Below are 25,237 nucleotides of genomic sequence, written 5' to 3'. Positions count from 1 at the left end.
TAACTTGATAAATAAAAATTTAAAATATTACGGGATTTATGCCGGTACATGTAAGCTTTGAATTGCGTTTTCCTCGTTAAAAGTTGCAGTCAACCAGTAAGCAACCAACGAGTGTGTGCAGGGGTCATTGCTGTTTCTCTGCTTTTTTGGTCAAAACACATAAAAATTCTTGAATCTTGATTGATCTACCCATTTTAGGGTTTTATCAATACCAAATTGATACATACATAAACCACCCCCAATCTTCATCTGGGTTAGTACATTTTCATCTTTTTCATATGTTTATTCACTTTTCTTTATACTTTTACATATAAAGCTTTAATCTTTCCTCTATTTTTATGTGTATTTATATTTCTTTTATTGAAATTTTTGCTTAGATTAGTCCAGTTTAGCCATAGATCACACTTTATGTATGCATTTTTGCTAAGATTGTATGTTTCTTGTATCTATTTATCATAAAGCAGACATTTTTATTGTTGTTATTGTGTAATTTTCGAAACCCTTTTCAGTTCTGTGATCTTGGGTGCTGGTGATGAAAAAGTTACAATTTTTTGTCCTTTCTTCGAAAATTTTAGTTTGTGAATTGTCAAGTACTTTTGATGTTTGCATTTGTTTGTTTATATGGTCACATAGCATAGTGGATATCGCGTTAGATTCCGAATCTAAAGGTCGTGGGTTCGAATCCCACTGTGATCATCTTCCTTTTGCTCATGTCTTTGTGCTAGTATACGTTGTAATTTGCTGGGATCTTTTAATGTTTGTGTTGTTGGTATGTGTATGTATGTCAGAATGTTTATATAATACCTAAATTACTACAGACTGTGATCATCTTCCTTTTGCTCATGTCTTTGTTCTAGTATACGTTGTAATTTGCTGGGATCTTTTAATGTTTGTGTTGTTGGTATGTGTATGTATGTCAGAATGTTTAAATAATATCAAAATTACTACAGACTGCGAACCAATTGAATTGTATTTGTGTTGGTAGTCGATCATATTTTAGAGTGTGATGAACTTTAGTTTTAGGTTTGGACTATATTAAAATTTTTATATTGTAATGAAATTTGCAGGTTTGTATACTTGTATTTTACGGTAATATTAAGTAGAACTTGTCCCTATATATTTATCATATCTGCTTCTGTTTGAAATTGCATTGCTACACCAACATCTGGCACCTAACTTAGTTGCAAACTCAGTTATAGTGTTGTTTAGTTGTAGTAACGTTATGGATATTGCCATCTTGGTGTTAGGCGACATTGTCATCGTTAGGCCTCTTGGTGCGACCGCCATATTCTCTTTCCCATGGAGAGGTGATTGTGATTTTCTACATGTTTTTTATTGCAGAGTTGGAGTTGCTGTGTTATTCAAATGGGAGTATCATCTGGCTCTAATACCCAGAACCAACCTCCACCTAATATGCTGCCTCCGCGTCAATTCCCAGGGTCAAGTGGGCTGCATCCATCTTTGTTCCTAGCTGCTTCAGTTGGACAACCATCACTGGATAGTCGGGATCGCAGATCAAATTCGGATCATATTCATGACTCCCCTGCTGAGAGTGCCAGTTCTCAAGAAACTTGGCCCACTGCTAAAACCATTCTAGCAAAGGAGAATGAGAAACCAGAGAATGATTATCCTAAAACATCCATCATTCGTCGACTTTCTGACTCAGATAAGATTTCTCTTCGGGACATAGCAAGTGAAAGAGTAGAAATAATATCTGAGAGAATGCAACTAGTTCCTGATGAGTTTCTGGACGATTTGAAAGGAAGGCTTCGTGCAATTCTTGATGGAAGCGGTGGTTCCCAACAGAGAGAGGAATTTATGATGCTGCAAAAGCTTGTACAAAGTAGGTCTGACTTGACAGCTAAAACATTGATAAGATCTCACCGAGTACAACTGGAGATCATTGTTGCTATTAATACAGGAATTCAAGCATTCCTGCATCCAAATGTAAGTCTATCACAAACCTCCCTGATTGAGGTTTTTATGTATAAGCGTTGCAGAAATATAGCATGCCAAAACCAGCTACCTGCAGATGACTGTACTTGTGAACTATGCTTGAACAGAAAAGGTTTTTGTAATCTCTGCATGTGTGTAGTCTGTAACAGATTCGACTTTGAAGTAAATACATGCCGTTGGATCGGTTGCGATGTGTGTTCTCATTGGACTCATACAGACTGTGCTATTCGCAATAAACAAATTTCCATGGGATCCTCTTCAAAGATAGGATCTGGTTCAGCTGAAATGGTTTTCCATTGTCGGGCCTGCAATCGGATGTCTGAGCTTTTGGGATGGGTTAAAGATGTTTTCCAACATTGTGCTCTAACTTGGGATCGGGAAGCTTTGATGAGGGAACTTGATTTTGTGAGTAGAATCTTCCGTGGAAGTGAAGATCCCAAAGGGAGGAAACTTTTCTTGAAGTGTGAGGAGCTTGTTGATAAATTGAAGAACGGGATAACTGAGTCATTAGCATGCAGAGCTATACTAATGTTCTTTCAAGGTACATAATCTAGAAACTACTATTCAGTATCCCGCCATTGAACTGCTATTACAAATACGTAATTCATCTAAATAGATATAAATTGTACTGTATTTTTTTTTTGCTGAATAAAAATGGAACTATCTCAATAACAATAAGGGGTTACATTATAAGAATATTTTCTATACAAAATGCAGTCATCCACATAATTACTGAACTTTGTCTCTGTCCCTAAATTAGCCTCCGGCAATCCCCTGTTATCTCAAACCTCAATGCTTTGATGTCAATGTCAGAGAATATTTCAGTGATGTACACAGTACACACTACATGCTATCTTTCTTGCTCCTATTTTGTATCTAAGCTACAGAATATAATACCTGTACTGATGGAATATTATGAAAATAAGTCGATATTTATTGGTGTTTGTCTAAAAAAATTGAGAAGCTTAATTTTTTGTACTTTTTGAAAAAAAAGTTGTAATTTCCAACATCTAAATAAATTCCAAAAGTTCCTTAAAAGCCGAAGGTTTTCACATAAGTAACCTCTCTGATCCCAGGAGTAGAGATCATAAAGCTTGCGTGTATCTCACCCTCACTACATCCAAGTGGGACATGTGGTCATGTCTGGTTAGTTTGTATACATTTCTGGTGTTTTTATGTTATTGTTATCCAAAAATAGGTATTACTTGCTTTGTGGCTGACCAAAATATCTAATCAATGATGTAGGACTGAACTACTTACATGAATTACTCGATGGAAGTTCATGTAGGATTGCAGGGTTACATTGGTACTCTGGTATTATAGTTTGTCATTAATGTGTTTTTGTTGGGGAAAAAAAATAATTTTTTATGAAATAGGTGAACAATTTTGATGATCAACACTGATTTGCAGTCAACATGACTTCTCTTCCAAATTTTAACCATGATCTACTGCAATTATTTTTTACATGTTCGCATAAGCATAAATTAAAAAATCTTACATCTATGTGTTTAGCTTGTGAATTGTGATATCTATGTTGAAGTTGGCAGTCCCACGCATATTGTCTATTGTACAAAATGATCTTCTTCCTTCCCTTATTATATAATCTGGTTCTGATAATGTACCACCTTTTCTTTTAGAGCTTGATATGGATTTACCAAAGAATACCGAATCTGGGGAAGGTGCGCCGATTATAGCCCCACACGAAGCATGCAATAAAATTGCTGACGTGGTTCATGAAGCCGTACAAAAGATGGAAATGGTAGCTAATGAGAAAATGAGGTTGCTGAAAAAGGCACGCCTCAGTCTTGAGGTTTGTGATCGTGAGCTTGAGGACAAGGCAAGGGAGGTCGCCGAATTGAAGCTGGAGAGGCACCGCAAAAAGCAACAGATAGATGAGTTGGAGAGTATTGTCAGGCTTAAGCAGGCTGAGGCTGATATGTTTCAGCTCAAGGCTGATGAGGCAAGGCGCGAGGCTGAGATGCTACAGAGCATTTCTCTTGCCAGATCAGAAAAGTCAGAAGAAGATTACGCGAGCAGATACCTGAAACAGAGGTTGAGTGAGGCTGAGGCTGAGAGGCAATATATTTCTGAGAAAATTAAGCTTCAGGAAGGTTCGCATGCACCACAGAGCAGTGTTGGCGCTCAGGCACCCATGTTGTCAAAAATCCAGGATCTGCTAAAAAACGTTTACAGTGTGCCCCCAAACTCGGAAAAGCCAACCAAGTGAACGTCTCCCTGCCAGGAAATATCCATAGATGCATCTGAATTTTGTGTTGTTAATTAAATACATTTCCCTGTGACAAAAGATCCATAATTGAATATCAAGATAATCTCAAGATCGTTTATTCGGAGTAAGATCATGTCAGTGAAAGACATTTGATATACTTGAACTATGTACTTGCTTTGTTTTAATTTTTAAGCTGATACTTCCCTCACAGGAAACTTACAGATCTCGGGATTTTTAAGAGTTAGTTACTGGGAACGATGATTACCCGTCAGAAAAAATCTCATTGATCATTTTATAGGTAGCTTCACCTCTATTCAACTGTGTGTTTAATTGTGTAATGGTCCTGATATACTGTATGAATTTAAGCTTGTTTCGGTTGAAAGGAGGGGTCAGACCTATTAGCTATAGATGGAATGCATATTTTTACTATGGTAAAAATAAAGGGTTGCAAAATGTTGAAAGTACCGTCACCATCTTACCGCATTTAACTGCTAGATAAGGTGGTTTCATTTGTTTTTGACAAACGGTCCCAGTTAACAGTAATTGGTAAAAGTTCATTTGAGCACATTTGTGAGAGTAGCGTGCTTTTTCATTTTTTTGCCAAACGGTCCAAACAAAATGCAATTGGTCTTTCAGTCCATTTAAGCGAATTTTTTAGAACGGCAGAACACGTGTGTGTTAAGTAATATGCCTCAAGTTAGAACCCCTCTACAAAAGTTCCTTTTATCAAATAAAACTTCATTAGCTGCCGAAAAATGGTATAGCCGATGTTCGCAGCCGAATGATTCCGTCCTTTAACCTTTCTGTAGAGCAGTTTTATGAGGTTCCAGGACTAGGTGTTGTTAAAATCCACGCAACACCTTCTTAGCTGTTCTGTAATGATCCTCTTTAACAGCTTTCCTTGCCTTTTAGAGAGTGCTTTCATTTGTTGATTTAGATAGTCCTAAAATTGCTGTCCATAAATTCCCCGACACTACTTAGGTATCTGCTTAATAAACAAGTAAAACATACGAACATGTCATACGAATGTTGATTTATCCGCCTAACATAAGTTTTGTCTCCCCGGACCTTATCCTAATACTGTCTAAACTACATTAGTTTCTTGGTGTCTCCGTATAGCCCTTCTCATCTGATTGCTTATATATTCATCTGCCCCGGCTTTTTATCGTCTTCATTATCAAGCTTTAGAGATTTGGCTGTCCTAGTTTTCGACACACAGGTAATGAGTCCACGTACTAATGGAAAAGGCGTTTCAGAGCCAGATGAAGAGCCAAGAAAAGGGATACAAAATCTACCTGTCGAAATCTCCCATGACATACTTGCAAGGCTACCCGTGTCGTCTCTAGTCCAATGCAGATACGTGTCCAGAATCTGGCGCCAGTTATCACATGAGGTGAGCCTGCTTAATATGCACCTGCTGCGAATAGGAAAGAAAAATCCCAGCCTCATTTTTCACTGCTTAGATTCTGCTATAAACCAGCTTCACTTTTTGGAGCTATCTAATCCACTTTGTAACAATGAAATTGCATGTAAAATTAACATACCTTTTCGTACATCAATGCCTGATAAGATTCTTATACTAGATTCATGCAATGGCTTGTTGTGCATCTCAAATGAATTCCGCAATGATCCTTATTACATATACAATCCTTTTACTAGAAAATATAAGGAGCTTCCACTATCAAGGCAGTTTGAACAACAAAGAGTGGAGGCTGGGTTCGGTTTTGATCCGATAGGCAACGAGTACAAGTTAGTTAAGATGGTTTACTATGCTAATCCATATACTGGACCATTACCCCGACCGGTATATACATGTGGAACTCCTAATTATCCAAACTCAGAAGTTCAAATATGTGATATTAGTGGCAATACATGGAGAAGTATCGGAAGCATACCTCATCAGTTCAGACGACAATCAACAGAGCATCTTGGATCGTCAAAAGAAATTATTTGTCTAAACGGAAGGCTTCACTGGTTGAAGGGCTCAGGAAGAAACTTTGGCTATAACGATAGTAACCCCAGAATTATTTCATTTGATTTATCTGATGAACACTTCTACGAGATTCTAAAACCTGATTGTGGCAGCCTTGATAAGCCTGGTTACCTTTTATTGGTTCTAGGAGGATGCCTTTCAGCAGCACTTTATAGCAAGGATGGAAAAGTGGAGGTTTGGGTAATGAAAGAGTATAATGTGAAGGAGTCTTGGATCAAAGAGTTTGATATTGAGGCACACCCGCGAAATATTGATGTTGGTTTGCAGAGATCACCAAATTTCCATGTTTTTTATGTGCATGGGATCTGGGCGAATAGAGTTTTGCATGGCATATCAGTTCGAGTATTGTGTTATCTAGAGAACGGTGATATTTTGCTGGAGTACAAAGATGGGAAACTAGCCTCGTACAATCCAGGGAACGGAGAAATCACAGACTTGCAGTTTCAGGGACTGCCTACAAGGTTTAATACAATCGTACACATTGGCAGCCTTGATTGGATCAACGAACCACAAACCACAAGTACGCGTATTGAAGATGTTGAAACTTGAAGTGGACAAGAGAGATGTCTGTGCAGTCTGAGATAGTTTAAGTGTTAAACCATTTCAAAAAAGTGTATTTAAGCTGCTAAATCTCAGCTACCATAACATGATCACATCCTGATATAGTTCGAGGATAGCAATCTAAAGCTTTTACACCTATTGCAAAAAGATTAATAAAATCCGTATCTTATTGAATTTGTCTTTAATAGTCTCAATTGCCTTATTAGCATCAGATGCTCTGTTCCCTACATAATATTTGACACAACATTCTAAGGTTTTTCTAGGGTTATGTAAAGAATTCAGGTACTGATATCTGTTTAAGAAAGTATAATTTAACAATTAAAGAAGACATGAACCAAGAGAGAGAATAGACAGCTACACATACATAATACGCCTTTGTTAAAAAAATTTATCAGCAATCCTTTTTTGATCAACTTCATTTAATTTTGTAACACCGCAAGATTGCTCATGTTGCGAATACCTCCCGAAACCCAAAATATGACACAATAGTTTTAACTATAACTCTCTCTATTATGGATTAGGGTTGTTCAAAAACGGGCATAGCCAGCTAGATAACCCTTGTCATTGCTGTTGGTAACAAGTTTTGATGGAGATACATTCAACTACTATTAATTTTCTATTCTTCGTAGGTTACATTATCCTTTCCAAACTTTTTGTTAGTTTATTGCCTTCTTCGCTGCTAATATCTCAACATTATCCCATCATGATTTTCTGCAGGTCATAATTCTTGCCAATTTGAGTTTAGCGCCTGAAGTTAAAGCCTATATGTTTTTTTTTTTTTGACAGAAGTTAAAGCCTATATGTTAAATGCAAAATAAACAGAAGGACTAACCTCAAGTACAGATGCTGTAAATGGCTAAATGCAACCCATGTCAACTCCAAGAGTGGCATAACGGTTCAAATTTGGACCGATTTCGGTCCAAATTCACCCAACATTGTCCAAATTTGGACCGAGATTAAAATAATACTCCCTCCGTCCCTCCCAAATGTTTACATTTGGGTGGGGCGCGGAGTTTAAGAAAAATGATAAAATAGTGGAGAAAAGTTGAAAAAGTGAGTAAAGTAGTGGGACCGATTAATATTATATGTATAAAGTGGGTATAGTGGAGAGAAATAGTGGATGTAATTATTTTAAAAATTATAAAAATCTTACCATTTTTGGAAAGTTTTGAAATGTAAACAATTGGAAGGGACATCCAAAAAAGGAAAGTGTAAACAAATGGGAGGGACAGAGGGAGTAATTTTTAATGTATTTCTTTTAGTTTTACATAAAGTTTTGATTTCGGGTATTTATAAATGCAATTAACCGATATTAGGATATTATTATATATTTAAATAATAATTTAAATTAAAAAATATTTAAACGTAATTAAATAAATATCATTGCATTTCTTGAATTCAAATTACGAATACATTCAAACATTAAAATAAAGATTACAACACATAAAACTTGAGTTGTTTTGAGATCCTTGACCTTCATTCAGATCCTCGACTTTGAGATTAAAAACGTTGCTCTTCTAATCTTTTCAGCATGATTCTAGTCTGTTCACCACGAACAAATTCACGTAAGTTTGGATCATATATAGAGTTCAAATCTTTTAATAAAATCTTATTTTAACGATGTTTTAAGATTTAATTTATATTTGTACTTTTCTTATTTGAATGTAATGTTTTATTAACGGTTTTATTATAAAAATTATAACTAAATGTGTTTACTATTTTTCATATATATTTGAAGTTTAATTAGAATTCTATTATTCATTTATTAACAATTTTAAAATAAAACAAGTAATTAATAATAATAATAATAATAATAAAAGATAAAGATAATATCTTATATCGTACAAAAATAATATATTTATTATTATAAGACCTTAAAATAATTAAATAAATATTTTGAGATTTGAACCGAAATTTAGACCAAACTGTTGGAATTGGAGAGGGGTTCGGTCCAAATTTGGACCGAACCTCGGTCCAAATTTGGACCAAACTCTTGGAGTTGCTCCTGAAAGGATTACTTCTAGACTCCTTACTCTATATAGCTCCTGCAAGTACTACTCCTAGACTCCTAGCTCTATATAGCTCCTGGAAGGACTGCTCCTAGACTCCTAACTTCACGCAGCTCCTGGAAGGGAAAGCTCAACTCCTGCTAAAGACAACCACCTCAGTCCGGACTACACCAACCAACGCAATCCGGACTGGGGGGCAAGAAAAGTCAACTCCTGCTAAAGACAACCACCTTAGTCCGGACTACAATAATCAAAGCAATCCGGACTGGTGGGCAAGAAAAGCTCAACTCCTGCTAAACACAACCACATTAGTCCTGATTCTCCGAACTCAAAGCAATCCGGACTGGGGGCAAGAAAAGCTCAACTCCTGCTAAACACAACCACCTTAGTCCTGATTCGCCGAACTCAGCGCAATCCGGATTGGGGGGCAAGAAAAGTTCAACTCCTGTTAAAGACAACCACCTTAGTACGGACTACAATAATCAAAGCAATCCGGACTGGGGGGCAAGAGAAGCTCAACTCCTGCTAAACACAACTACCTTAGTCCTGATTCGCCGAACTCAAAGCAATCTGAACTAGGGGGCAAGAAAAGCTCAATTCTTGCTAAACACAACCACCTTACTCCTGATTCGCCGAACTCAACGCAATCCAGACTGGGGGCAAGAAAAGCTCAACTCCTTCCAAAAACAACCACTTTAGTCCTGATTTGCCGAACTCGGCGCAATCTGGACTAGGGGAAAGAAAAGCACAAATTCTTCTAAACAAAACAATCAAAAGCTCATGATCTACAAACATGCCCAAATTTACTCCCCCATCCAGAAAATCTGCATAAGGGAGTGGGGGGCACATGATAGTACATACAGCTCCTAGAAGGACTACTTCTAGACTCCTAACTCTATATAGCTCCTGGAAGGACTACTCCTAGACTCCTAGCTCTATATTGCTCCTGGAAGGACTGCTCCTAGACTCCTAACTCCACGCAACTCCTGGAAGGACTAGTCCTGCACACTACCAGTCCTGACTGACCCAGTCCCGCAAGCCAAACCTTGATAAATCCCAGCACGTGAGACACTGGCCCAAGCACATGATGGGAAAAACGGTCACACATCAATCATGGGAATAATCAGGGTACGTGTCAGAGGATCCTCAGAACAATCCTTGGCCAGTCCCGCACTAACACGTGTAAAGCATCCACTCCAGCCAGGTGTCCTCCGCTCCCAGAACCAATGGCTACGATCTAAAGGTACCAGCCCCAAAACCCTACCATTGGGCTATAAATAGCCCAAGAAGGTGAGGTTTTGGGGCTAATCACTCTCTCACACTTATTTACACACACAACCACCCTGTATTCATACATATCTTCATCTTCCCCAAAAGCGAGTTCTTACTCTCACACCGGAGGTGCCGCGGGACCCAAACCCCCCTTCCGGTGTTATTTTGTAGGAACCCCACCACAGCTACACCCCCATAGCAGCGAAGGATCCAGGCACGGCGTCGAAGGAGCGACCCCGCCACCCAGAGTTATCACCTTGTTTTATTAACTCATGCAAAAAGTATGGATTCAATGTATTAAAATTCAAAAAGTATAGATTCAATGTATTAAAAGTTAGACAAAATAAAATCATCTGACGATTTAACAAATCTATTCATTTAAGAAATCTCTCTCTCTCTGGTACATGTTCAAGTCTATACATATCAAATTTTAAAATTTGTTAGAATTTTAATCATATAAAGGATCTCGATGACTTCTTCTCTAACTAAACGCTTGTTCTTCTAGAACTTCAATTACATCTCGAAAAAACTCTGTGAGGTTGCAGCAAGGTTCTTCACTTGAAAAGCTGGCAGAATAGCAAGGTGCTCCGCTTGAAAAGATGGAGTTTCTTCCATCTGTACTTCCTTCACATGAGGTGCAACAGAATTTTTGGCTGGTAAAATATAGTTTTTCACAACCTCTACGCCTTTTACAGGATGAAGAAGCTCCGTAGAAGTTAAAGACTTTCTACATGATCAGACTTTTCCCCTTGCACTTCACTCAACTCCTGAAGAACTTCAACATGAGTCTTTTGCACCTTCACTTCATTATTATCTTGAAGAACCTTGTCAGGAGTAGTTTCCACCTGCAATTTATTTAATTTGTCAACAAACTCAGGAGTCGCATCTAAGTTATTTTCTTGGAAATACAGACGTTCTCCAGCTCTTTGAGGTGCCTTTTCTGCATGTATTTCAGCTATAATCTGAAGCAGCTCATCTGGAGTAGCAGCATGGTCTAGATCCCAGCATCCATCCGGCAAATTTGTGGTCATTCCTTTTAGCGCACAAGATGGCACCTGGTGGGAAAACCGTACCATCTTTCTTCTTGGTATCCAGCGGATAACATTCTTATCTGTGTTACTTTGATATACAGTCTTGAATCCATCAAGTTTAATTAGAGGAGCAATACACACTCCAAACTCTTCAGAATAATCATCAATAACCTCCACCATTTCATACTGATGCCTCACAGAGTCTGGGGTGGTGTTGTCCCAGTCTGGTGACCAGTTACGATATACAGCCCAAATGTCCCCACATCTTGGATAGATCCTAACACAGCCTCCCCTACCAGCCTTTTTCCTGCTCAGATGATGAGAGAAAATATTAACTTGGTCGATAATGTTTGTATTCATTGCTCTGAAATGCCCACAAGATTTTGTAAACCCGGAGTCCAGCAATTTACTAACCCAAACTCATTGTCAGTTTTTGAGCCCAAGTAACTGATATGAACCTTAAATGGTCTCACTGAGATGACCTGGCGGATCAGACAGTTAAGCCGAGGCATCCCATCCTTCTCATCATATAATGCCCATATATGTTTTGGCTGAAATCCTCTTAACAACTATCAGGTGTGATTCCTTTGGATTTATTTGAAATCTTGCACACAAACAAGTAGCAGCCTTGATAAGCCTGGTTACATTTTATTGGTTCTAGGAGGATGTCTTTCAGCAGCATTTTAGAGTAAAGATGGGAAAGTGGAAGTTTGGGTTATGAAAGAGTATAATATGAAGGAGTCTTGGATCAACGAACTACAAAGCACGTGCCCGTTTGGGAAACCTTAAAATAAGTAACTTATCACTTAAAATGAATAAGTGTTAAATAAGTGATAAGTTGATAAATACTTATAAGTTCTATAAGTGTTTGGATAAACTTACTTATAAGTCCGATTTTTTTTACTTAAATGAATTAAAATATGTAATTATTAAATACAATTATCTTAATTCATGAATTTTAAATTAAAAAATATTTTAAAATTTTATTTTAAACTCAAAATTTAAAAAAAAGTGAAAAAATACAAATAAGTTGGAAAAAAAGTACGTCTCTGCTAACATTTAACTTATCAGCTTATAAGTTGTAAATTTAACTTATAAGTTGGTTCGACAAACACTCGTCGATAAGTTGTTGCGGACTTATAAGCCAATAAGTTAGCTTAATAGAATTCCCAAACAGGCCCCACTAGTACGTGTATTGAAGATCTTGAAACTCGAAGTGTACAAGATGGATATGTCAGTGCAATCTGAGATGGTTCAAGTGTATCTAAATTGCTAAACATCAGCTACCATTACATGATCACATCCTGCTAAGCCGGATATAGTTCGACCACATCAATTTCAAGCTTATACACTTATTGCGAAAGATTAATAAAATCCGTATCTTATTGAATTTGTCTTTAATAATCTCAATTGCTTTATTAGCATCAGATGCTCTGTTCCCTACATTATACTTGACACAACATTTTCCTTCTTTATTTGCATCTACCTTGATTTGGTTGTCTAAGGTTTTTCTATGGTTATGTAATGGTTTAAGGCACTGATGTCTGATTAAGAAAGTAATTCAACAATTAAAGAAGACATGAACCAAGAGAGAAAACAGACAGCAAGACATACATCATACGCCTTTGTTAAAAAATTTATTAGCAATCCTGATGTTCCAACAATATTATTATATTATTAGACTATAATTTTAGGAGATTGTCACTTTGCTATAATTTGCTAACCTCTTCAAATGAGGTTGTTGTCTTGTATTTATACTAAGTCCCAAATGGGCTTTTTCCTTACAAAGTGGGCCTTCTTGGGCTTTACATTATGTTTTACAATTATTCTAACTATGATTCCTTTGGGCCGTCTTGTCTTGGTCCAACATTTGTCCCCCTCCCAGTTTGCGCAATATCTTTAGATTTGCGTTTTTCTCCTTCTTCACTTTTGCGCTTTAAATTTTGAAATTTTTACTTTGATACCTGAATAAAGTTAGTGATCGGATAGGATAATAAAATGAAGAGGAATAATAAGAAAAAACAAACAAGAAAATAAGAAGTAATTGTAAACTCAAGATATAAGTCAAATGTGTGCCCGAAAAAAAAAAGAAAAAAAACAATGTTTTCTTGTCTTGTTGTTGTTCTCTTTCTCTCTTTTTTTAGGAGATATATATAGCTGTTCATGTGTGTTTTTGAATTTATTTATCAGGTTTCCTTGCATATTGGCGGGCTAGACTCTTCGGCTTCCTCACAGGCTATCTAAAAAGCGGTTGTTGCACGTCCTCCGTTCACAAACTGCTTGTAAGTTATCCTCTTTCCCTCTTCTTTCTTCTTTCTTAACTGCGAGTCAATCACATTTGTCTGTAGCTTGCGAATTTAAAATGGACGACTTTTCCTCATCGTCATCTTCGCGTAGTGCTTCCAATCGAGACCCTGGGAAACGACCCTTAGAGGAGGGTGATGAAGATTCTGCTTTGAACTTGGATAACCTTGAAATCCCAGATTTAGGTCAGTGTGGACTTTTGATTTCCTTGAGGGCGATGAGTTTTTGAAGGGTATGCCTACCGGTCCCTTGCCTTCTCCTCCCCTAAGTCCTCGTACCCTAGATTTCCGAAATAAGGTAGTTGAGGAAAGCCTTCAGTTAGGTAGGATCGAGTTTGAGGGTAAACCTAGTTTGAATTATGTTAGTTACTACATCACCGCCGACCCTCCTGTGAGTAAGTTGAAGAGTTATATCGACTTGTCTAACGGTTACCGGTATCGGGTGCCGACCGCTGATGAGAGGGTTTGGATGATGCCTGAGTTCGGAATGCATGGAGTTGCAATGATTATGTTTCAATTCGGTCTTCGTTTGCCAATACATCCCTTCTTCCTGGCGATGTATGAGGCTATCGGGTGTGGTCTTGGGCAGTTGACACCGAATTCTATTACACAGTTAAGTGGTTTTGTGGCGTTATGCTGTGATAAGGGTCGACCTCCGACTCTGAAGTTGTTTTTCTCTATTTACGGTGTGCGTTATTATGACGGGCAGGTATACTTCGACTCTCGACATAGGAGGATGAAGATTGTTAGCGTTAGATCGTCGAACTCCGGATACCACACCCAATGGTTGTTCGTTGGGGGTCCTGATTTGGTATTTGTAAAGCCTAGTGGGAAAGTTAGCCAGGGTACGATCGATTATTTGAATAACCTAGAGAAGCACGATACTTCTTATCTCGATGAGTTTCATGGGTCGAGGACATGGTATACACATTTAGACTTAAAGGATTCTGGCTTTTTGGAAATGCACGATTGTAAGGGGGATGTCTTATTTGTTGTTGCCCCTGTTTTGTTCATGTACCTTGTTTTTGTAGTTGTTATCGTAGGCTCTTGTCTGTTTATTTTCATATGCGTATATATAGAGTTTTTGATTTGCTTCTTTTTATTTCTGTGTTCCAGTGGCAAGAGTTTCCTTGAAAAAGGTTTTAGACGGCGGGGTTCGAGAAGGGATGGATAAGGCAATGATGCTGTTGTTGCAACGTGCTTCGAGGAAGCCTTCTGGTGCGACTAGGGCTAGGACGTCGGGGGTTCCTCATTCGGTTTCTATAGAGTTGCTCGATGATCAGGGGAATAAGGTGGTTGAAGACAATGAAAGGGTTGTGTCGGACCTCATCCGCGTGGAAGCTAACCCTCGAAAGCGTCTTCGAAGGGAAGAAGATGAGGTTTTGGCTGGTGGATGGGGGGTTGCTGTCGAGGGGGTAAACAAGACTGTGACGGTTGCTGGGAATAAGGTTTTTATGGGGAATACCGTCGACCCGCGTTCTAAGAAAGAGGTGATGAGGGTCGAGATTCAGCCCACTGAACGATGGACGGGTGGATCCACCGTGCCCTTGAGGGTGCTTAATCTTTTCAATCTTCCTCAGGATTCAGTGGCGTACGAGGGTCGAAGGCGTGGGGATCTTGTTGATTGATGTAAAAGCCGGGCTGGACGGGTAAGCGTATCCCCCCTTCTTTTTTTTATGTGTATATGCCATACCTCGCTTGCCCATTGTATTCTATGTCTATTTACTTTTCCCTCATTTTCATTCTTCATCATTCATCATTCATTTTTTTTAAGTTTCTTTCCGATTTTATGCACATTGTGGAGGATTACAAGGCCGATGTCGATGGCGAGGCTTGCTCTAAGTTAGAGGCTGAGATTGCTGCTCTGAAGGGGGAAAAGAAGAAAATTGGGGCTGGTTTTGCAGAGCTCGAGCATAGGGTGGTTGACTTGACTAAAGCCAATACTGCGTTTTCGAGGAAGATTGCGGAGATGGAAGTTACTGAGAAGACATCGAGGGACAGGGTGCAGGAGCTCGAGGGTCGACTTCACGAAGTTGAGAAAGAACTTGATGAGGAGAAGAACAAGCGTCAAGGCTTGGATCGACAGGTTGAGGGGATGGATAGCTCTTATAGATTGATAGTGAAGGAGAATGAAAATTTGAAGCGTGAGGTAGAGAAAGCTGTGGAAGATATCGCCGATGCTTTGGGCGATGGTTATGGGAGATGTTATCGACGGATGAAGGAGGCTGGTTTTACCGTCGAAGGTCACGCTTTCGAGGATTATCTTCGGGATCTTGCGTCGAAGGGCGATGATGCGTGAATGCGGGGTATGCCCCGTGGACCTATGTAATTGAATTAAGAGTTTTTATAAACTTAAGAATTTTATCGATGACACCGGATGATGGATTTGTTTTAAGTGTTAGACTTGGTAAGTTTGGGTAATTTTCGAATACGTGATCCATGATCTAGTTTATTTCCATATTCAGGGGAGTTGTATGTTGACTGATTTTATCCTCTTCTTGTCCCGAGTCTGAGATATTAATCCATTTGTCGAGTTTGAAGTCACCTTAGTCGTAAGTCATATCTTGATTGTGGTTGAAGGAACTGGAAATACACTGATGAGTATACTAGTTTTGTTTATGTTATGAGAACGATTTGATCCTGCTCAGCAATATTTTCCTGAAATTGAAATAGTCTTGAATCTTTAATTGCTTGTCTTGATATTTTCAGATTAATCTGTGAACCAAAGCTTATTTTAACCTCTATTTAGAATATTATGTTGGTGAAAGTTTTCGAAGGTTATTCTTTTGTTTTTGCTGCTTATGAAAGAAATAAAGTGAGCAGATATTTGTGTTCCTTACTTCTTGAACTAAATTACAAACATTCATTTGTCACAATTTAACCGCCCCTCAATGGGGGTCTCATAATGACCCTCATTGCATCGAGGGTTTGTCTTTGGTATGGCATTTACTGCCTCAAGATAACGAGCTACAACTGAAATTAAATTACTGGTATAACTTTTTGAGATGAATTCCATTCCAGGCATTTTTGATGGGCTTTCCGTTGAGGTGCGCAAGTTCATAGGTCCCCGCACTTACCAACTTCGAGATCCTATAAGGTCCTTCCCATGTTGGTTTGAATTTTCCTGCAACAGTGGGTTGTGATGTCGCGGAGTTCCTTAAGACAAGGTCGTCAACCTTGAAGTCTTTGGGCTTGACCTTTTTGTTGAAGTATCTTGCAGTTTTTTCTTGCTGGGCGATCATCCGCATTTGGGCCTCTTCCCTTGTTTCTTCTAGCAAATCATTGTGAAGGCGCAGACCCTCGAGAGAGAGAGCAGGATCGAACACATCGACCCGTGGTGAAGTTAGACTTATCTCAACGGGTATGACAGCGTCAACTCCGTAAGCCAAGCGGAAAGGAGTTTCACCTATTGCGCTTCGGGGGGTTGTTCTATACGACCACAACACATTCGGGAGTTCATCGACCAACACCGTGGTATTTCTTTAATTCTTTTCTTCAAACCTTGCAGGATGGTTCTATTTGTTACTTCTGCTAGTCCATTAGCTTGAGGGTATGCTACAGATGCATTGATATGCTGGACTTTTAATTCAAGCAGGGTCTCCTCAAACTGTCTCCCTACAAACTGAGTGTCGTTATCAGAAACTAAGATTCTGGGGACCCCAAAGCGAAAGACAATGTATTCCATAAAGAATTCTATCATTTCTTCTTCTCGAATTTTAGCGAGGGGTTTTGCTTCCACCCATTTGGTTGCGTAATTCACGGCGACTACGATGTATTGGCACTGATTTTTGGATTTTGGAAAGGGACCCACAATATCTATTCCCCATTGGAAAAAGGGGCATGTGCTGAGTATCGAATTTAGCTCGGTCGTGGGTCGACGGTTTACACTTCCATGAAGCTGACATGCTTGGCATTTTTTGACATAATCTTCACAATCCTTTCGAAATATGGGCCAGAATAGACCTTGTCGGATTCTTTTAAGGGCTAAGGATTTCCCTCCTAGATGCTCACCATAGATTCCTGTATGTATCAACACAATCGCTTGGAGAGCCTCTTCCGGGGACAAGCAACGGAGTAGTGGCTCAGAGAGGGCACGTCGATATAACACTGAACCCACAACACAGTAGTTTCTGGCTTTGAACATAAGTGTGCGAGCCTCCATCTTATGCTCAGGTAGCTTGTTGTCGATGATGTATTCAAGGAAATGTTGGCGCCAATCGAGCTTAGTCTGGATCTGATTAACTGATACTTCGTCGATGGAGGGGGTCTCCAAAACATCGATGTATGTCGGGCTGAGGTTAACAGGGAGATTGAAAGATGCCAGTTTGGCCAGAGAGTCGGCCCACTGGTTCTCCTCCCTGTCGACGTTTGACAATTTCCATGAAGATAATTTATTAAGTAGCTCTTGTGTTCTTGTCAAGTATCGGGCCATCCTTTCATTATGTGTCTTAAATTCACCACTTATCTGTTTGGAAACCAACTGAGAATCTCCAAATATGTCGATGACCTCTGCCTCAAGATCGGAGGCGAGCTTTAGTCCGGCGATGAGTGCCTCGTATTCGGCCACATTGTTTGTGGCGGAGAATCCGAATTTGAGGGCATGTTGGATTTTGAATCCTTCTGGACTGATTAATATAACCCCCGCTCCTCCAGAGTTGGATGTCGAGGAGCCATCAACAAACAAAAGCCACGGGCGTGATTGGTCGTCTTCTATTTTTTGTGCTTTGGATTTGAACTGGCATTCAGCGATGAAATCCGAGAGAACCTGGGCTTTGATCGTCGTTCGAGGTTTGTACTCGATGTAGAACTGGCTTAACTCTATGGTCCAGGCTACAAGCCTGCCCGTTATGTCGGGCTTGTGCAGAATTCTTTTTAGAGGTAGATTGGTGAGAACATGGATTTCTCTCGCTTGAAAATAATGCCGAAGCTTTCGGCTCGTGACAACAAGAGCGTATACGAGCTTTTCGACTTGTGGACATCTTGTTTCCGCGTCTCGAAGTGAGTGACTGATGTAGTATACGGGGATATCTTTCCCTTCATCGACACGGACCAATACTGCCGTAATAGTTTCGTCGGAAGCCGAGAGATACACTCGTAGCGGCTCGCCAGTTAAGGGCCGAGTTAAAACCGGAGGATTTGTGAAAAATATCTTTAATTCTGTAAAATTCTTTTCACAATCTTCACTCCATTCAAACTGTGATGATTTAGAAGCTTTCTTCATTGCAGAGAAAAAGGGAAGGCACCTCTTCGAGGATTGAGGGATGAACCTTCGAAGCGCGGCTATACACCCTGTGAGTTTTTGTAAGTCTTTGATGGATCTTGGTTTGCTCATTTCCAGAATTGCTTTTGTCTGAGCTGGGTCGGCCTCGATGCCTTTCTAGGTGACCAGGAACCCCAAGAATTTACCCGCCGTAAGGCCGAATGAACATTTTGCTGGGTTTAGTCGCATATTGTTTGCCCTTGCGTTGGTGAACGTTTCTCGAAGGCCTGTTACATGATCTGAGGCAACTTATGATTTTGTAATCATGTCATCGACGTATAACAGCATGTTCCTTCCTATTTGCGAGGAGAATATTTTATCCATCGTCTGTTGAAAAGTAGCGCCCGCATTGATTAATCCGAAGGACATTAATTTGTAACCAAAGACTCCCATATATGTGATGAATGCGGTTTGTTTCCAGTCGTGGGAATCCATTTTAATTTGATTATACCCTGAAAAGGCGTCCATAAAGGAGAGGAGTTCATTTCCCGCCGTAGCATCGATGAGTTGGTCGATATTCGGCAAAGAGTAAAAGTCTTTGGGGCATGCCCTATTAACATATGAGTAATCGATGCACATTCTCCACTTCCCATTGCTTTTCTTAACTAGGACCACATTCGATATCCATGTGGGGAATTGCACAGGCTCGATGAAGCCGGCGTCGAGGAGTCTGTCGACCTCTTGGTCGATGGCGGCTCTTTTCTCGGCCGAGAATATGCGTTGTTTTTGTCGCACAGGCCTGGTGTCCTTATTAATGTGCAATGAGTGTCGTGCCACGACCTCTGGAAAGCCGGGCATATCCTTCGGGACCCAAGCAAAAATGTCGAAGAATTCCCGGATGAGGTTCGTGATTTCTTTTTTGAGATATGAGGAGAGATTCTTGCCAATTCTTGTTGTTTTATCGGGGTTTCCTTCAAATACTTTTATATCCTCCGTTTCCTCGAGAGGGGAGCATGAATTGCTTGTAGATGTGTCGATCAATTCTCTTGGATCGATGTCAAGTACTTGATTGACCTCTAACTCTTCATCTGTCTTTTTCCTTGGAGAGACAGTGGTTAGGTAACACTGCCTAGCCGTTCCTTGATCACCAACCAGTTCTCCTACACCAAAGTCTGTGGGGAACTTCATTTTCAAATGGGAGATGGAAGTAATGGCCCGAAGGGCGGTGATCGTTGTTCGTCCCAATATTGCGTTGAAACTCGAGGATGCACTGATTACGTGGAACTTGACCATCTTCCAAATCTGGCATGGGGGAGAACCAAAAAGCACCGGCATGTCGACTGTCCCAACTACATGTACCTCATTCCCTGTAAACCCGTATAAAGGAGTTCGAGCATTCTCTAGGCGTCGATCCCCGAGATCCATTCGGGAGAAGGCATGGTGGTATAGAACGTCCACGGAGCTGCCGTTGTCGACTAGCAACTTTTTTACCATGTTGTTTCCCACCCGTGTGGTGATGACAAGGGCGTCCTGATGGCCTTTGATGAGACCAGGGCGGTAGTCATCATCTGAGAAAGAAATGACAGGAGAAGGACTTGCCCGGGGGCGCTTAGTTGTTGGTGGGTTGACATTAAAAACCTCACGGGCATAGCTTTTTCGGGAATTGTGAGAGAGTCCCCCAGCTGCTACACCACCAAAGATAACGTCAATTACCCGATCCTCTTCATCTCGTCTATGGCATCGAGGAGAATCTTCCCGCTGTACATAATGCACTGGCTGTCCTCGACAAATTTTCCCCTCGATGAGGTTGCTTAGTTGAAAGCATTGTTCAGTTGTGTGACCTGTATCTTCATGGTAATCGCAGTTCTAGAGCTTGGAGGACGACCCGGTTTCATGGGACTTGGTGGACGATAGTCCGGCTCTGTCTTTAGGACTGCTTAGATGATCGTTTTCTCAGTGTTAAGCTTGGTAAATTCTTTCTCTGCTCGACTGCGGGGTTGCCAGTCTCTCTCTCTTCTGTCCCTTGGTTGATGCTCGACAGTATGACCAAGTGGTGATCGGTGACGCTCTTGACGTCTGTCACGCGCGGGAGATCGCGGACTATAGTTGCGTCATCGTTCATATATGGAGGAGCGCTTAGGAGACAGTATTCAACTCACTGCCTCTTGGAGCATCATGCGATGTTCTATAATTTGAAATGTTGCTTGTAAGGTTTTCGGTCTTTTCTCAAAGATCTCCTCTAAGAGTAATCCATGGCGAGATTTATCAATGCCTGCCGTCAGAAAATTGACTGCCATTTGCTCGATTAGATCTGGAATCTCTGTTATTTCTTCTCTGAATCGGGTTAGGAAACTTCGAAGACTTTCTCCTGAGCGTTGGTGCATTGTCATTAGGGAAGCTGTGACCTTTATTCCTTTGTAGTTACTGGAGAAACGAGCTTGAAACTTGCTCTTTAGGGCCGCCCATGAGTCGATCGACCGAGGGGGCAAATTGCTGTACCATCGAAGGGTTGTGCCCTGGAGGCAAGTGGAGAAGAATTGACATCGGGCGACCTCTGAGTGGCCAAAGAAGGCCATACGTCCATCGAAGGTATTGAGGAATGCTAATGGGTCCGAGGATCCGTCGAAATGATCAAGGGCGGGAGTTTTCAATGTTCTGTCAATGCATGCTTTCTCAAGCACCAATGATAGGGGGCTCTCGGAGACGGTTTCAAACCCCGCCTGATTTCTCATTATGGTACGCATCTGGGCGATTTCTTCCTGCATTTTGGTGAACTCCTCATGGGAGATAGATTCTGTAGATTCTGTTTGACGCGAGACGTCGGCAGATGACACTATCCTCTGTCGACGTTCGCGCGGTTGTGAATATGTCGATTCTGCCGACGGTTCATACTCGTACTCGGCATCATCGTCTTCGTCATAGAATTTATCGTCTTGTTCTTCATTTTGTACTGTAGTTTGTTGGAGCTCTCGACGGAGACGGTGGATCTCGCGTTTTCGTTCAAGTTTAGCCTGCAGTCTCCGAGTTTCGTGTTCTAGAAGCTCGAGCTCTTCATCTGAATCAAGTGGGTCCTCTGGATTTTCTTGATTTTAAGCTTTTAGCCTTTCTTTCTTTTCCAAATGTAGTCGTATGTCGCTCGAGAGAACTTTCTTTCCTTTAGAGGTCTGTACTCTAAAACGCTGATCTGAAACGGTTTTTCTTTTTCTGTCCCTTTGAAGTATATCTTTCAAGTTCAACGATTGGTCTTCAGGAGGGACTTCAGGTGGAGAAAACAAGCACTTCGGCTTTAAGGCCGGTTGTTTGGGCAGCTCATGATCACCGCGGGTCGAGGGATCGGCGGCAATTTCTGCCGTCAACTCCTTTATCTGAGTCGGTCCGGCGGTTCCCGGATCAAGCTCTTCCACAATCATCTTCTGGTTGGATCTGTTAAAGCAAAGTTCCTTCTAGCGCCAAATGATGTTCCAACAATATTATTATATTATTATACTATAATTTTAGGAGATTGTCTCTTTGCTATAATTTGCCAACCTCTTCAAATGAGATTGTTGTTTTGTATTTATACTAAGTCCCAAATGGGCTTTTTCCTTACAAAGTGGGCCTTCTTGGGCTTTACATTATGTTTTACAATTATTCTAATTATGATTCCTTTGGGCCGTCTTGTCTTGGTCCAACAAATCCTTTTTTGATCAACTTCATTTAATTCTGTTAAACCGCAAGATCGCTCATGTTGCGAATATCGCCCGAAAATAGCACAATTTTTTTTAATTGTAACTCTTTCTATTAAGGATTAGGGATGATGAATGCGACTGAATAATAAGTCGTTAAGAGTTTATCCACTGCTTTCATGGGGTTCGACTCACCCCGAGAAAAAAGAATTGTCAAACACGAGCATAATCAGCTAGATGACCGTTGTCATTGCCTCTTCAAACACGTGCATAACCCTAGATAACCCTTGCATATGCATTTCACTATAAGTCATATTTGTAAAAAAAAAAAGAAAAAGATTAGGGCTGTTCAGGATAGATAACCCTTGTCATCACCGTTGGTATCAAAACACTGGTAACAAGTTTTGATGGAGACACATTCAACTACTAATTCATCTTGTGATACTGGCACATGCATTTCACCTTGTCTTATATGCACAAGTGTGAATACGACGATATGTCCTAAAAACAGACCGAATTAAGTATTGCAAAGCATGTGAAGATATCAATCTGTTAAATATATCATCCCAAGTCCATCCATCTTCACAACTTCTAGACCAATGTCTCTCTCTTTGCAAAAGATTTGGCTTGCTGCTGTGCTTCTGTTAATTGTGCTACATAGTTCAGGTAATGTGATTGATACCTGCTTAAAGTTCTTGATCTAGATACCCAGTTTATCATTACACCCGAGACTTTAATCTACGTTTTAAAAAGGAAGAAGTTAAATTTTAAGATTTTCTATCCTGATGGTATAGTTGATGAACAAAATCATGTTGGTACTGCAGATGGGGGGTTTGAGCAATGGTGCATAGCTGATGAACAGACACCAGATGTGGAGCTGCAGGCTGGTTTAGATTGGGCTTGTGGAAAGGGAGGTGCAGATTGTAGTAAAATACAGGTGAATCAACCTTGCTATTTACCAAATACTGTGAGGGACCATGCTTCTTATGCCTTCAATAACTACTACCAGAAGTATAAGAACAGAGGTGGAACTTGCTATTTCAAGGCTGCTGCCATGACTACAGAGCTCGATCCAAGTAAGCATTACAACACTTGTACGAACCACTGGCTATATTGTGATGCTATTATCTCATCTAAAAATACAATAAGTTTCAGTTAAAGACTACATGCCTAGGTAAAAATGCATAGAAGATTAGGCGGGTAAAATTTATTCGAAATTTGGTATCAGATGATCATAGAAACATGCACACATTCCATGATGGATTTAGAACCATGATGGATTACAGCTACTTATATGTAATAAAATACACTACATGTACTAATGAAAGAAATTGCAGTCCATCTGTCCGCCAAGTTAAACCTTAGACACATTCCAGAGGCCTGGTACGAGCGCGCGACAGGTCTGCCAGATGAGGCTTCTTGTACAATTATATATCCAAAACTTCTGTCTGCTAAATTATTATCTCTCAGGACTCACCATGGTAGCAATAACATAACATTTATTCCTGATAAAAAACATAAATGGTATGAGACTCTTTAGATGCGCTTCCCAGTATAGAGTTCTTTCAACTTTTTACGTCTCTTAAAATTTTGACATTTGGTCATGTTGCTCATCTACAAGAGATAGGATGTTTGAGGTTCCAATATCTGCTCTCACTAGAGGAGAAGAGCACCTGCGGATGTTCGAGTTTCTGACCTCTCCCCATTAAGAGGGGAAAAGCACCTCTGGAGGACTTTCCGATACCCAATACATTTATTCTATTATACACACTATCTTCCACCTTTAACACATTTTTGTTCAAAAAAAATAATTATGAACCAAGTATTGAGAATATTCAAACATATACCAAGACTTTTCATAGTTTTCAACATCTTTTAAAACTTTTATAATCTTTTCCTGAAGCCCGGGGTTCTCACAAAAACTGCTTCAGTACATCAAGTTCACGTACATCTCACGCTCCCAATACCCTAATTCCACGTGGGATATACCAATTATGTTTCATGTTTTGTTAGGTTTGGATTAGAGTCCCTATTTATGAGGAATGAATATATATCTGATCACAAATATTAATTGTCTATTCTTCGTAGGTTACATTATCCTTTTCAAACTTTTTCTTAGTTTATTGCCTTCTTCGCTAATAATATCTCAACATTATCCCATCATGATTTTCTGCAGGTCATAATTCTTGCCAATTTGAGTTTAGCGCCTGAAGTTAAAGCCGATATGTTAAATGCAAAGCAAACAGGACTAACCTCGAGTACTTGAAGATGCTGTAAATGGCTAAATGCAACCCTCAGTTAATCTTTATTACTTTCTGCTTTCAGCATATGCCACTCCCCACGCGCAAACCTGCAATACCTTGTTTTATTAACTCATGCAAAAAATATGGATTCAATGTATTAAAATTTAAAGGACAAAATAAAATCATCCGATGATTTAACAAAAATATATACCTTGTTTAAAATGCAACCATAAGAGTCACCACAGGAGGGTGCAACTCATGTTCATCATGTAATACTAGCAAACAGCTTCCAACACCACCATTACACCTCACGCAAGAAAGATGACAACCAGGCATAAACTACCTTCTAAGTTCTAATCAGCCTTAAAATACATCAGATGAAGAGGGAAATATATCCACTTCCCACATATAAAATCAACACACAAGTCACAACAGAAACCACATGCTAGATAAGTACGACAAATCATAAAGAGGTTAATGGTGAAAACACTGCAAGCAGGGATTTGGACCCATTGACTGCAGTTCTAAAAACTAATTGTGATGCTTCAATTTTATCCTTAAAGAGATCAAACACAGACATATTGATCTTTCTATTAATCAACTCTCCTGAAATACTTTACACAACTTCTGACATCTGAAGTTTAGTAATGCGCTATATGTTAAAATATCATCCAGAAAATTTACATACAATTAAACTAAACAAAAAATCGAAAAAAATCCATTGCAGTGGAAAGATATTTCTGGAAATGTTCAAGATGAACCAAAAATAGAACAAGA

The 25,237-nt window shown here is 39.8% G+C and overlaps 3 protein-coding genes, 1 non-coding gene and 1 pseudogene across 4 annotated transcripts; 4 read left to right on the top strand and 1 right to left on the bottom strand.

Moving 5' to 3' along the window:
• The first annotated feature begins 71 nt into the window (after nucleotides 1–71).
• LOC141707028 (OBERON-like protein) lies at nucleotides 72–4,406 on the top strand. Its single transcript, XM_074509991.1, has 3 exons — nucleotides 72–253; nucleotides 1,342–2,497; nucleotides 3,594–4,406. Exons 2-3 carry the CDS (start codon nucleotides 1,366–1,368, stop codon nucleotides 4,181–4,183), a joined length of 1,722 nt encoding a protein of 573 aa, XP_074366092.1. The 5' UTR covers nucleotides 72–253; nucleotides 1,342–1,365; the 3' UTR covers nucleotides 4,184–4,406.
• On the top strand, nucleotides 624–696 carry TRNAR-CCG (transfer RNA arginine (anticodon CCG)). Its single transcript has one exon. It is a non-coding gene; the product is annotated as a tRNA-Arg (tRNA).
• A 999-nt stretch (nucleotides 4,407–5,405) lies between the features above and the next one.
• LOC141685806 (F-box protein At3g07870-like) lies at nucleotides 5,406–6,725 on the top strand. The gene has a single exon (XM_074490890.1). It carries the CDS (start codon nucleotides 5,406–5,408, stop codon nucleotides 6,723–6,725), a length of 1,320 nt encoding a protein of 439 aa, XP_074346991.1.
• Nucleotides 6,726–10,734: 4,009 nt separating this feature from the next.
• Nucleotides 10,735–11,561, bottom strand: LOC141685800 (uncharacterized; annotated as a pseudogene).
• An 11,144-nt stretch (nucleotides 11,562–22,705) lies between these two features.
• Nucleotides 22,706–24,551, top strand: LOC141707026 (glucan endo-1,3-beta-glucosidase 4). Its single transcript, XM_074509987.1, has 3 exons — nucleotides 22,706–22,883; nucleotides 23,042–23,293; nucleotides 24,394–24,551. Exons 1-3 carry the CDS (start codon nucleotides 22,817–22,819, stop codon nucleotides 24,426–24,428), a joined length of 354 nt encoding a protein of 117 aa, XP_074366088.1. The 5' UTR covers nucleotides 22,706–22,816; the 3' UTR covers nucleotides 24,429–24,551.
• Nucleotides 24,552–25,237: the final 686 nt, after the last annotated feature.

Source organism: Apium graveolens, chromosome 2, assembly GCF_009905375.1.
Source record: "Apium graveolens cultivar Ventura chromosome 2, ASM990537v1, whole genome shotgun sequence".
Classification (NCBI taxonomy): domain Eukaryota; kingdom Viridiplantae; phylum Streptophyta; class Magnoliopsida; order Apiales; family Apiaceae; genus Apium; species Apium graveolens.
The sequence above is the reverse complement of the archived record's forward strand: the minus strand, read 5'-3'. Positions and strand labels throughout refer to the sequence as shown.